At 42.2% G+C, this 14,430-nt stretch overlaps 1 protein-coding gene across 1 annotated transcript; it reads right to left on the bottom strand.

Annotated features, from left to right (window-relative positions):
* Nucleotides 1-95: 95 nt before the first annotated feature.
* LOC308489966 (endogenous retrovirus group K member 7 Gag polyprotein-like) lies at nucleotides 96-1,370 on the bottom strand (the record flags this gene model as incomplete). The annotated part of the gene is made up of 1 exon (XM_081031574.1): nucleotides 96-1,370. One exon carries the CDS (start codon nucleotides 1,368-1,370, stop codon nucleotides 96-98), a length of 1,275 nt encoding a protein of 424 aa, XP_080887700.1.
* Between the last annotated feature and the right edge of the window lie 13,060 nt (nucleotides 1,371-14,430).

Genomic DNA, 14,430 nt, shown 5'->3' with positions numbered 1-14,430 from the left:
TTCTCTGAATTGCCCCTGTAATGGCATTAGCTTACATAGCAGCTTTATGGTCTTCTGTCCCCACTTCTTGACACAGCCTAAGATATCCCATAGCATCAGTTTTTCCCTTTTGTGCCAATGGCACGTTTACAATCTTTGTTTGCATTCTCAAAAGCCATAATTTGTAAGATGATATCTGCGGCAGCAGAGTTAGTGATTTGTTTATTAATGGCTTCTTGCAAATGTGCAAGGAAATCTGAATAAGGTTCCTGTGGACCTTGTAAAATCTTTTGAAAAGAGGAGGGAGTTTTGCCCTCTATCTCAATCTTTTCCCAAGCCATTAGACAAATTTGTTTTAATTGTCCGACAGTCAATTCTTCCATATCTAGCTGATCATGGGCCTCAGTCCAACGTCTCTTCCCTAACAGCTGGTCAGCGTGAATATTTATATTATAAACCCGATTTTGCCTCTCCTGTGTTTCTGCACCATCAATCCACCAAGTTTTAAATTGGAGGTATTGAGAAGGAGTTAGACAAGTTTTTGCTAAAACATGCCAATCAGAGGGAATCATTCGATTGCCATCAGCAATAATTTTAACAAGGCCGACGGTATAAGGAGAAGTGACTCCAAATTGCAAAACTGCTTGTTTTAATTCTTTCAGCAACTTAAAGGGGAAAGGCTCATAAATCGCCTCATGGATCCCTTCAGGATGGTCTGCATCAGGGGCTTCAGCCTGTCTAAAGATTACTGGAAAATTAAGGGCATCTATGTCTCCTTCAAGTGTAGCTTGATGTATGCCACGCTGTATAACTGATAATGAAGAGTGTATGCCCTCCTTAGTTGTCTGAGGGATACTTTTACTGAGAAAGGGATTATTGTTTTGTTTAGCTGCTTTGGAAAGCCTCCGCATTTGTCTTAAACAAGAAGGTGGCGGAGGTAGCCAATGAGATGGAGGAGGGGGACAATCGTCCTCAAAACCTTCCTCTGGATCTGGATACAGTTTTTTAGGAATGAGAGTGGATGCCCTCTCAGACCCCTCGTCATCATCTCGTCCTTCTTTTGTCTTTTTAAACTGGTCTATGCCATCTTTTTCTCTTTCTTCCTCTGAGTCTGTTTGGAGCGGTTCCAAAACTGAGTGGATTAGTTGGAACCTTTCCCAGATTGAACTGGGCAAGGAGACTCCGTTAGAATGTACTTCATGGAGATTTTGACCCACTTCTTCCCACTTATCTACATCAAGTGTCCCAAGGTGTGGAAACCCGGAACAGTGAATCTCAATTACTTTGAGGAGTTCCTCCAATCTTTTTTCTGGGATTTTATGCTTTCCCTTCTTAAGAAGCTGCTGAAGCAGGCAGATATAAGGTCTGTACTTGCTTTCTGCATTACCCATGTTAGTAATTAAACAGGAAAGGAAAGAGAAAGACTTTCACTCCAATTCCACTCTGATGCTTGGCCGGCCTTTCCCCTCGCAGGAACTTAGCACATGTCGTGGCAAAGGTGCAACTGTATAAACCCCAGTCCTGGTTCAGGGAAACCCCCAAGTCGCTGTTATGCCTTATGACGTGGTGACGGAACCGCAGTCATAGCAAACTCCGCCCAAGCAAACTCCGTAGTCCTAAAGGACGGTGGAGCTATAAGCCTTCACTTACACAATCACACTCTTTCACACGAAAGGAAAGTGTTAGTTGTTTCTTTTTAACTTCTTCGATACCCTGGTTAAATTCTCCAAGTCCATAGACTACCTCCTTACCCAGGTAGCTGCCGCGGCGGATTCTTGGAGTCCCTTCACCGTGTCTGCAGGTCCTTAAGACTCTTAGTCGTCCTTCCCTTCTCGTGCAGCCCCACGTTGGGCACCAGATGTCCCGTCCCGCACAACACGGGCAGTGAGGGTGCGAGAAGGGGCAGTTTGGGTTAAATTTTTAAGAAAGAAACAAACAGAGACTTAATGCTGTTAAATTTCTCAGAAGGCCAGGGGTCTCTCAGTCTCAGAAGACTGGAGCCACGAACAAAGCCAACTGGAGGCTTTTATTGACCAGTATGTAAGGGAGTCACAGTGTTTTATGGCACGGTCTGTGAGACTCATTTATCATATAAACATCCCAAGCCAATTTATCTTAGTCTTTAAACAGCCAAAGTACAAGGCCCCACTATATCTTATTTAAGGTAAATATCTTCTCAGTGTTAAGTCTCTCAGATATAAGAGATAACTGGTCTTCATTTTCCTCATTACTTTTCTAACTGACAGCTGTGAGGGAAAAGCCAGAGCCCGGCAACAGACTTTCCCAAGCAGGGGGAAGGGGAGGCAAGGCCCTTTCCCATATTTGTTAAAGGCAGCTCTTTGGGGGTCCCCACTCGGTTCCGCCTGGCTTAGGTTGTATCTCCCGTGAGATATCTTACCTGTCTTTTGCTGCAAACCATCTTTTGGGGATCAGACAGAGAGACATAAGGTGTAAACACAAGGATGGAACAGAGTCCCAGAAAGGCACAATCTCATAGACTCTTCTTTCCTTAAAGAAAGACATGGAGGGACAGTTGGCTAGGCTGTTGTGCGACTACATCTATATATGTATATGTGTATGTATATCTTTACAAGAGGTGGAGTACAGCATTGGGAGTAGAGACAGTAGAAATGTGATGGCTCAGTGCGATGTCAGAGAGATAGTGGATGGGGGGCAGGGGGTCCGCAGTGTGAGGGATATAAATGCTAAACGTCTAAATATTACTTTATCTTGTGCACCTGAAACTAATAAAACAAAACAAAACAAAAAAATCCTCATAGACACAGATAAATAGTTTAGTGGTTACCAGAGCGTAGGGGGGAGGGAGGTGGTAGATGAGGGTAAAGGGGATCAAATATATGGTGATGGAAAGAGAACTGACTCTGGGTGGTGAACACACAATGGGATTTATAGATGATGTAATTCAGAATTGTACATCTGAAATCCATGTAACTTTCTAATAATTGTCACCCCAATAAACTTTAATTTTAAAAAAATGTACATGTTATGTGATTGTGTATGTCTTCTCATGGATGTCACTACTAAAACTTCTAAAAGTGAGATCTTCACTTCTTTTCACCATCCAGTGATACTTCCACAGGACAATTCTTCCACCATCTTTGAATCACTACAGAGCCATTATTAATAGCTTCCTATTTTTTCAATTGAGGTATAATTGACATATAATATTATATTAGTTTCAGGTGTACAACATAATGACTTGATATTTGTATACATTGTGAAATGACCACCCCAGTAAGTCTAGTTAACATCTATCACCTTACATAGTCATAAAAATTAATAGCTTTCTATAATTTCCATTTTACAAGTGTGTTTCTGAGATGATATCAATTCCTCATGCAATACCTGCTCATGTCTCTAATAGATTCCCAGAAATGAAATGAGACGACAGATTTAAGATACCCTTATATTCCTCTACCAGTGGACACATTTTCTGAATATGGAATATGTGCATTTGGATCAGTAAACCTTTGGGAGCATCTAAAAGAATGTTTAGCCTCATGGACTCTGAAATGATATGTCTCCAAACACTAGGGTGATCAGTTGCACATGGTATTCCCCAGAAATCTGAGTATGGCGCCTTTAAAAAGAAGCTAAGCCGGTCCTCTGTCTTGTGACCTAGACTGCCAGTTTCCCAGCACCCCTCACGATGGAGCTTGGCCTTTTCCACAGGGGATCTGGTGGGAACATCTTTGGTGGAAGAGGTCTGTAGAATCATGGATGTCCCCAGGGATTTGGGGTTAGCAGCTGCAGTGATGGAAGCTGCACCAACTGAGATGAGGAAGTTGGTGATACGTGTAATATTTACTGAGGATATCAGTATCTTTGTTTTGACCATGTTAAGAATCTGAGATGTTTCTGAGACTACTGCGTAGAAGCCTCAAATGGGCATATAGAGACACAAAGTGAGAAATCTGGGGAAGGATTCAGATTGGATGCATCCAAAGTGTAGTAGTTACTGTGAAGACCAAGTGAGCTGTGGTCATACTTAGGAGATACACAAACTTCAGGTTATGGTGGTAAAGCTATTAGCGGATATTGACCTTAAGCAAATAGCCATATATTTCTCCTGAAAAATGAGTTTATTTGGGAACAACAAAGAATTGCAATTCAGGACATGCAAGCTATGGTAGAACCATAGGCAAGTCTAGAGAAGAAAGGAGAGGAATTTTTTTTATAGAAGAAGGAGAGAGTTCAGAGGAGCTGTTGTAAACACAGTCCAGTGCAGAGAACTGGGAGTTTGATGTTTAGTGGCTTTTCATTGGCTGAGTGGTTGTGAAGCAAGGAAAAGATACTCCCACTTCCTGCTGGAGTACTGGAGTAGAAAACATCTTCCAGTTGCAAATGGAAAATACGACTCTTTCTGTTTGGTGTACTTAACGATGACTGGTAGAGTGTAAGAACTCACCCTACAGGCCCACCAAACTTCATTTTAAATGAGGTTTCTGTTTAATAATTTTCACAGTGGACAGGAAGGAGAGTGTGGGGGTCCAAGGACTGGGTCTTTTGCTTGCGTACCTAGATGATGTTATTGAGCTTCATAACCACAGATAAGGGAGATAAGTGACCCTGCAGGTAGTCTGGCAGGTCGCTGAGGCTTACAAGGGAAGAGTGGACGTAAGATGGATGCAGAGGTCTAATTAAGGCATGATGCTCTCAGGCTGAAACTGGTGCTTATTCACCACTTTATGGACTTACCAGGATTTTGTGAGGACTTTAGTGAAGCCTGAAATGTTTTCATTCAGCCAGATAGGATTGGGGGTAATTTCAGTCACCTGAGACTCAGTAGACCTGGGGAGGGTGATCATGGGGCTGGGCTATGAATGAGGGGTGGATGGAAGGAGGAAGGTTGTAATTGCTGAAGGCACAGCAAATGCTGCAAAATTTAGTATGGGACCTTGAGTATCAGATCGTTCTACTTTCTCTCCTCTGGTTCTTTTGGTTGGCCAAATATTGAAATCAACAAGAGACATATTGACAGGAGAAAATCAAATTTAATTTCATGCACACACTGGAACTCCACATACTTGAGAGTTTCGGAGACAGAAAGGGACCATGGGTATATAGAACATTCTGAGCCAACAATGAGGTTAGGAACCTTGGGGCGCAGATCACTGCAGGGAGAGCACACATTCAGTAATTAGTAGTTTACCCTGCCATATAAGAAGGTCAGAAAAGGTTATCTCTGCTAATCTCTTATGGCAAAACTTCTCATTAAAATTTCTCTAAGATAGTTAAGGGGAAGGATACAGAAATCTCTTTTTAGCCTTCATGGTCTCAGTTGCCTTTAGCTCAAAATAATTTGCATACCACCAAAGTGTATCTTGGGGTGGCTCATTCTGAACGACCCCCCCACACACACACACATTGCTCTCTGTGGCAAAGTCTGATGTAAGGAATGTAGTGAGACCATCATCTTAATAGACTGACGGGGCTGCCCTGGCTACTGGGGACCATGGGCTGTCTGTGGTAATATTGGATCCTGTTGGAGTTTGTCAAGTATGCTCTGGATGCTTTCTGCCAACTTGTGTTAAGTCCTAAAATTAAGGCCAATTGATGTCCTGCCTCGACATCAGGTGAAACCAGGATGCCCTCAAATGGCCCTTGTGCAAGTTTTTCTCCACATTGTGCTCTCACAGATAGTCTTCTAGCTTCACAACCCTTTTTATCAAGGGGACCAGACACAGTTCCTGCTTATCCCTTTGTAGTGGGTTTTGGTTCCCTCCCAAACTGCAGAGTTATTTAAACAAGTCAGTCACATCTTGCAGAACTGGGACATCCTATCCTCTCAGTCCTACAAAGACTGCCCCTGGTTGTTCACTTTTTCCTAGCATGCAACCTTCCTGTAGTCATGTGTTCTCCTCTCCCAGCCTGTGAGTATATGAAGTTAATAAACATCTGTTAATTGCATCTGTCCAGCATCAGATGTTATAAGTTTGGCTCAACACCTAGGGTGGCAATCATACACTCACCATTGCGGTTATGAAGAGGTAATTAAATACAAGTGTGTGGGGCATTGATTTTAGTGGCCATGACCTGTGGCTATGGGATCTGGAGATGTGTGTGGGGGGATGCGTTATAAAGAGTGATGTGTAGTTGGATAGGGAGCATGTCTGATGGTCTAGGGTACTGCATTGAGAATTACATTAAATGGCCATGCCAGGGAATTTCCTGTGGAGGGGGTAGATCCTTCTATGCTAGTCCCACAGCTTAGATATCTATTTGTCCATCTGCCTCTTGCTGCTGATGGCTTTACCCAGTTATCAGTGGGCCCATGAAGAGACAGCTGCACCAGTAATTCCATGGCCTGTTTTCTCTTCTGAGTTGGGGATCTTAGGAGAAGGATGGGCATACAGTAAATGTTTGTGGCTCCTCAGGAGAGAGGCCATTTGTGGTTTCATCTGTCACCATCATAGCAGGGCAGTGTGACCTTTGAAGATGTGGTCGTGTACTTCTCTTGGGAGGAATGGGATCTACTTGATGAGGCTTAGAGACATCTATAACATGATGAGATGCTCAAGAACTTGGCACTTACAATCTCCCTGGTAAGATTCTCAAAATTTTCCCCATGATCTAAGCTAGTCTTTGCCCTTCCCTTTACCCCAGAGACAAGTCTGTCCTCACAGGACCGTGGGTACTGCTTGCCCCTCGTTCCCTGGGTAGGTGCTGTGTTTGGTTGGCTAAGGTGTGTGCACTGCCCTCTCCTACTTGAGCAGCCCTAACACCTTTTCTATAGTTTCACAGGGAAAGTATCACAGGCAGAGGTTTTGCAGTCACATTAATGGATCCCACTTTGCTGCTCTCACCCAGGCCAAATAACTTTGTCCAGATCTAAGTCACCTGTGTAGCTTTGGTTCTGCTTCCTTCTTCTAGCTGACATTTCCTTATGTCTGCCTGTGACAGGAATTGCCATCACTGACATGGTCACCACTCATGTGGACCACGGTCTGTTCTTGCAAGACTCTCCTCTGAAATTATCTGAAATATTTCGTTTTCTTTCCTGTGGGTTGTCATGTGTTGAGTAGCAGTTCTTAATTAGTGTTGTCTGTCTTTCCCTAATTAGTTGCACCATCCAGGTCCCATGTACTTCACCATCTTGGGGTTGTGGTGGAGAGCACTCAATGGTTCAGTGTTTGGATGTGAATCCAGCCCCAGCAAGATGGGCTCAGAGGGAGCTTGGCCCAGAGTCTGGTACCCTGGAGGAGGGCATGATGTCAGGATATGTTCAAATCATACCAGACACCTATTCTGTTTGACTAGTATTTGCGTCCCAATGCCTGTGATCACACACATTATCTCTGCATTTTCTTTCCAATTCTCGACATTTGCTGACCTGTCAATTTTATACTTTGTCACTTCTACACCTACATCCAGCCCATGGTTAATCTTTACCTCTCCAGACTCTGTCTCACCCATTTTTCTCACTTCTCTATCTGTAGCCATCTTCAATATTGGCTTATATGATTTGTATTATGAAGTGTAGACCCATTCTTAAACAGTTCCTGACCAACAGCTGCCCTGTTACAGTTTCATTGTGTATGGGGGTCTTGGACACAATCTTTTACATGGCACTCAGGTCACCAGAAAACAAGGTCACGTTGAAAGTTATTTGATGAGGAGCAAGTTGTGTCCTTCACCTCATGAGGACTCCCCCATCCTGTGATCTGTATAGCCCAGTATTGCTAACAGCCACATCTTCAACTTAAGCCAACTCCAGTTCCTGCAAATAATCCCATGGACTCGTTCCTGGGTTTGTCACACATACACTTGTCTGTAGGCTGCCCCGTTCACCAAAATCAGCATGCACTTCACCAGCATTTCTTGCTTTCAGGTAGTTGCCACGAAGTGGAGTATCAGGAGGCTCTTTCTGATCAGAGCATTTCTGTACAAAGAATGTCACAAGTTAGGACTCTCAGTATCAATCTGTCTCCCAAGAATGCCCATCCTTGTGAAATGTGTGGTTCAATCTTCAGTGACATTTTGCATTTGGCTGAGCACCAGGGAACACATTGCAAGCAGAAACTTTGCAAGTGTGAGGCATGTGGGAAAAAACTATGTCAGTGCAAATGTTCATCAGAAGCAGCACATGGGAGAGAAATCCATCAGCAGCCTTGTGACAGAGCCTTATTTTTGAAGAGCTGCAAATTGAATGTGTCAGGGAAGACATTTATCTCCAGGGAGGTTGGGAAGCACCTCTTGGCCAGCTCTGGATTTCTCCAGCAACAGACCACTTATACCAGGGAGAAGTCAAATAGCAAAACCAATTGTGTGACAGCCTTTCAGAAGGGAAAAGCTCAATTTTTCTCAACAACTCACAGCTGGGGAGAACACATGAAATCCTTCAGCCACAAACACATACTTGTTCAACACCAGAGAGTACTCAGTAGAGACAGATGTTTTTTGTCCAGTGGATATGGGAAATCCTTTAGCAAAAGCTGCAGCCTCATTAGACATCAGAGTGTTCACACTGGAGAAAGAGCTTTTGAGTACGAGGAATGTGGGATATTTAACATATTTAAGGTGGAAAAGAAACACCTTATGAACATACAGAGTGTCGGAAATCATTTACCTGAAATTCCCACCTCATTACACGTAGGAGAGTTCACACTGGAGAAAGACCTTATGAGTGTGGCGAACATGGAAAATCACTTAGGTACAAATCCAACCTCACTGTACACCAGAGAATTCACACTAGAGAAAGGCCTTATGAGTGTGGCAAATGTGGGAAATCCTTTAGCCAAAATTTCATCCTCGTTTTCCACCAGAGAGTTCACACTGGAGAAAGGCCTTACGAATATGGGGAATGTAAAAATCCTTCAGCCAAAGCTCAAGTCTCACTCAACATTAGAGAGTTCACACTGGAAAGATGCCTCATGAGTGCACTGAATGTGGAAAACACTTTGCTGCAAACTCCAACTTTATTAAACACAGGAGAGTTCACACTGGACGCAGACCTTATATATGTGGTGAATGTGGGAAACCATTTTGCCAAATCTCTGCTTTCCATTATAATCAGAGAGTTCTCACTGGAGAAAGACCTTATGAATGCAGCGAATGTGGGAAATTCCTTTGCTGCAAACCTCAGCCTCATTAACTATAGGAAAATTCACGCTAGAGAAAGGCCTTATAATTGAAGCAAATGTGGGAGATTCTTTAGCCAAAGCTCTGTATTCCTTCAACATTAGTAGTTCGCACTGCATCAAGAACTAATAAGTGCTAAAACAACATGATGTTCACACTGGATAGTGACCTTATTAGTGTGGGGAATGTGGGAAGTTCTTTAGCCAAAACTCCAGTCTCAGTACACATTAGAGTTCACACTGGGAAAAGCCTTATTAGTACAGTGAATGTGAAAAAACCTGCAGCATTATCTCATTGGAAAACCACACAGTTCACATGAGAACAACAGCTTAGATGTGCAGGGAATGTGTTATTTCTTCAGTATAACACTAAGGGTGATCTCTTGGGAGAGTGTCATCTGCCTGAGTTAAACCTCACACATCTGAACATCCACATAAATTCCAGGTATGTGGGAACTGTACTGCATTTCTTAAATGCCCAGGGCCATTGCCAGATTTATGTCACTGCCAGTCCTGTAGAAAAAGCCTTTCATCTCTACTAATTGGCTGGTGACCACTGTGCAACACTCACCCACCTCAGTGCACCCACGGATGGAAACCTTGGTGATCTCCTATTCACAAAAAGGATTTTTGATAAGCCTGAGTACTCAGTTCTTCCTTTCTGATAAGTTATTCTTCCTTTCTGATAAGTTAGAACATGGACCTGGCCCATTTTTTTGCTCAGAGGACTCTGCCATGACTTAAAACGATGAATGAACTTTTTCAGGAAAACCATTGGTCTCACATGGCTATTGTGGAATTTTTCATCCTCTAGTCATGAATCTGAGAACAGTCTACCCCATATTGCACTGGTTTGTGTGACAGTGAAGGAAGGCCTTATTGTTCAAGCTCATTTAATCTTGAAACTCTATTTACTGTATGTGGTGGTTTGAAAACAAGTGGGTTCTGGGTTCTGCTAACATGAAGACATGACCAGTTTATGCTGGGATCCCAAACTTTGCCTCAAGAGGGACAGTGACAGCTCAGAGGATATAGCTGTCTTTCCAGTTTGGGCCTAGTTTTTATTGCTGCCTGGGGTCTAATTTGTAGCCTGTATGCCATGATATTTTGTGGGTTCAGCGGTCAACCTATAGTGGGAACAGTTGTTGTGACAGCCTCTGGTGCTCCTAGAGCACTATAAAATTGTTCTCTTGTTCACAGTGGTTATTGCATCATGCTCAGTACTAACAAGGGAAATCTGTCCCCCAGGTCCTGCAGAGGAGCCATGTGCCCTGATATCCAGAGTTCCTTAGGGTGAAAGTTGTTACAGAAACACTGGGTTTATAGGAAGTGGAGGAACAAGATTGCAACAAACTGGTTGGCATGCACCTCTTTTAAAAGGGCATCCACAGTGTTTTGGTCATGATGGCTGTGAAGGATGAGCAGGTACCGAAAGTCTCAGGCCCTCTGGAACTATGTATCTTATGTAGCTGAGAGCACTGTTACAGAAAACAAAGATTTTGTGGATTCCTATAGATCTGGGCTTTTCATGTCAAGACCAGTGCTGCACAGGCAGATGAAGAACACAAGGAGGAGGGAGCTCTTAGTCCAGCTCTGTGGCCTTTGTGACCAGCTGGGATTTCTGTTGAATCAGATGGAAACTGCCTTCATTGCTCACCAGTATTTGCCACCTCTGAGGCAACGTGCCCAGGCCAGGGTATGAGGAAATGTACGGTGGTGTCAATATTGTGTTGCCAAACTTGATTTTCTAAAAACAGGGAATTCTAGGTTTCTGTTTTGAACCCCATTTTATGATAGCTTTAAGAAAGTATAAATGATGTGCAATAAACTGAACATATTTAAATATCGTTCAGCTTGGTAACTAGATATTCTTATAAACTCACGGACGCGTTAGCATCCTCATGATCATGAGTCTATGCATCGCCCATATTTACTTCACGCCCTTTAGAATCTCTTTTGCCCTCCAGTCAGCCATTGATTTAGTTTCCTTTATGGTAGAGAGGTTTACATTTTCTTTTTCTTTTCAGTCTAGTTGTGGGGGGCACAGCTCACTGGCTCATGTGAGAATCAAACTGGCGACCTTCCTGTTATGAGCGCTGTGCTCAACCACAGAGCCAACAAGCTGGCCATGCACTGGAGGCTCACCTCCAAGCTCAAGCCATTATTTCTCACTGGTCCACGTGGGAATCGAACAGGCGACCTTGGTGTTATGAGTATTGCACTCTAACCACTGAGCCAACTGGCTGCCTGAGTTACATTTTCTAGAATTTTATAAGATTGAAGTCATAAAACATTTTCCTCTTTTTTGCCCCTGGGTACCCTCATGAGCTTCATTACTGATGCTTTTATGAGTAATTTATTCTTTTCATATTGCTGAAAAGTATGATGTTCTGTGGATGGACCAGTTTGTTCATCTTCCTATAGACATTTGAATGGTTTCCACTTTGTGGCTATTGCAAATATAACTGCGGCATAGATTTTAATGTAGTTCTTCATAAGCATGTTTCATTGATTTTATGCTAATATACTGGGTTTCAATGCCTGAATCACAGGTAGAGTCAAGTAGATGAATACACAACTTTTCAGTAAATGTCATATTATGTAAAATGGTTGTTCCCTTTTGTATGCCTACCAGCAGTGGATGAGGGTTTCAGTTCTTCCATATCCTTGCTGATGGTAGGTATGGCTAACCTGTTATAATTCTGACCTTTTAAAACAAATGTGTAACACTGTCTCACTGTGGTGTTAGTTGCATTTCTCTGATGTTTCACGACGTTGAGAATTTTTTTTCATTTGTTTATCTGCCACCTATATGTCTTCTTTGATAAAATGTCTACTCGTATCTTTTGCTTGTTTCTTTTTAAAAAAATAAATTATGGCTTGTTTTCTTTTTCATTAACAAATAACATAGTGAAACAACAAACACTTTAAAATTTCATTCATTCTTCAGTGATGTTGACTTCTTTGCTCTAAGGAATTATTGCTTTTGAATACCAGAAGGATATTTCCTGATTGGTTTTTGTGCTGTACACAATGCAGTGGCCACATACAGCATATATTTTTAAGTTTAATCTGCATTAATATATTTTCCACATTCTTCACCCTAGATATTCAACAGTACAATATATCAAGCCATGATTTGTAGTGTTTGTCAATTTCCCTGCTGTACACATTTCCACTGTGGCCAGTTTAAAACTGTCACTAGGATTTCACTGAAAGTAGAGGTGGGAAGAGTTGCCAGTAATGAATGCACTGTTATATTCTGTTTCCACATACTGATAGAGTAGCTGCAATTAACCTCAAGGATATAGCAAATAAAATGTATAATAATTAGAAAGTCAGAAATTTTCATATTTGATTTTAAAACAGTTTAATGGAAGTATAGTTGACTTAAACTGCATGCTTAAAATATGCATTTTGATGTTTTGATGTGTGCTTGCACCCTGAAACCAAAAATTTCCTCCCGACTTTTGAAATTCGTCTTTCTCATCATGTAAGATTACTGATAAAATGACATTCTGTCTTTTGTTATGACTATTTTCAAATATATACAGAACAGGAAAAGACTTATGAAGAACAAAAGAACAGGGGTTATACAGCCACATGAACCCCTCCCCAATCTTCCATTGTTATTATTTCAGGTCTTTCCTGTGTCATCCATCTCTCAGCACACTGATGCGTTAGTTTACTCATAATTCCAGACGTCATATCATTTCATGCATAGTCTCCTGATGGATGCCTTGCTTGGATTTACGAAACTACCTCTCGTAAAGATGAGAAGAAATTTGTTTTTCCTCTGGATAAAGGCAATTAGCTAACACAATGACTAGGTAAATTTAAGAACTATGTGTGACAAACAGTGCTTCCAAATTATTTTACTTGACTAGTTTTTGGGTTTTTTTTCCAGGGCCAATTTCCTTACTTTTAGACTAAATCAACTTTTGATGCTCTTAAGGAATGAGATGGAAGTTTCAGAAACTGAACTTTATCTCTTAAGAGTTAAACCTGTCTTTGGCCAAACCACATTTAAGATTATTTGATTATTACCCATATAGTTTCAGTCCTGGGCAGATATGAGGGTGTGCTTCTGGGTCCTGTCTTATGATGGATCTTGCTGTGAGAAATGTAGTTGGACGACAGCCTCCAGCTCTGCTCTGGGGGATCCACTGCAGCCTTCCAGAGATCACACTCTCAGAAGCCTGCTCAGTCAGTGGCTGAGCATGGTGTGGTTACAGAGTTGGGCGACTAGTTACTATTTATCTCTAAAACATATATATACTGAGTTGTATCTGCTTAGCTATATAAGGGAGATTTTTCCCCCCTGCCTTTGCAGTTAACACATTTCCTGTCCTGTGCATCAAATTCTGGTTTAATGCAAGTGTTTTCTGTCATCATTACTTTTGAGGAGAGCGTTTCTGGGTTCCTAGATTTTATTTACCCAAGAGTCATCACACATCCTCAATCACCCATCCTGTCAATATCTAGCTTACAGGATTATAGGGAAGTGTGATAAGTTAAACAGTATCAGATTCAGCCACATCCAAAAAGTATCTGACTCAGTCACATCCAAAATGTGCCAAATTCTGATGGAAAAAAATGACTCAGCAAATTCAACAAATAATAAAAATTATAATAACAACTTTATTAACATGTGTCTCCTATACACAGGAGACTCAGGATCGAGTCAAAGAGGTGGCTTAGAATTCAGTCACATGGAACATCTTTAATAAAGAATAATACATTTTTAGGGAAGTAACAACACAAAGGAAAAGTATCTTGAGTTTTTAGGGGCGAAATATTGTGGTAAAGCAAGAATATGAGAAACGGGGCCGGCCAGGTGGCTCAGGCGGTTAGAGCTCCATGCTCCTAACTCTGAAAGCTACCGGTTCAATTCCCACATGGGTCAGTGGGCTCTCAACCACAAGGTTGCCGGTTTCGACTCTCGCAAGGGGTGGTGGGCTGCACCCCCTGCAACTAGCAATGGCAACTGGACCTGGAGCTGAGCTGCGCCCTCCACAACTAAGACTGAAAGGACAACAACTTGAAGCTGAACAGCACCCTCCACAACTAAGATTGAAAGGACAACAACTTGACTTGAAAAAAGTCCTGGAAGTACACACACTGTTCCCCAATAAAGTCCTGTTCCCCTTCCCCAATAAAATCTTTAAAAAAAAAAAGAATACGAGAAACTACTGTCAAATAACGGCTAGTCAAGTTCAGTCATGATCGCCAACACCACAACCCTGCCACCTCTAGAGCGCTGGGACCTACATTACCCGGAAGAGCCTGCACAGAGAGGACCGTGCAGTCAATGACGGGCCAGGATGAGACATTTCCGCGCCTGCGCATC

Source organism: Rhinolophus hipposideros (assembly GCF_964194185.1).
Source record: "Rhinolophus hipposideros genome assembly, chromosome: 21".
NCBI lineage: Eukaryota > Metazoa > Chordata > Mammalia > Chiroptera > Rhinolophidae > Rhinolophus > Rhinolophus hipposideros.
The sequence above is the reverse complement of the archived record's forward strand: the minus strand, read 5'-3'. Positions and strand labels throughout refer to the sequence as shown.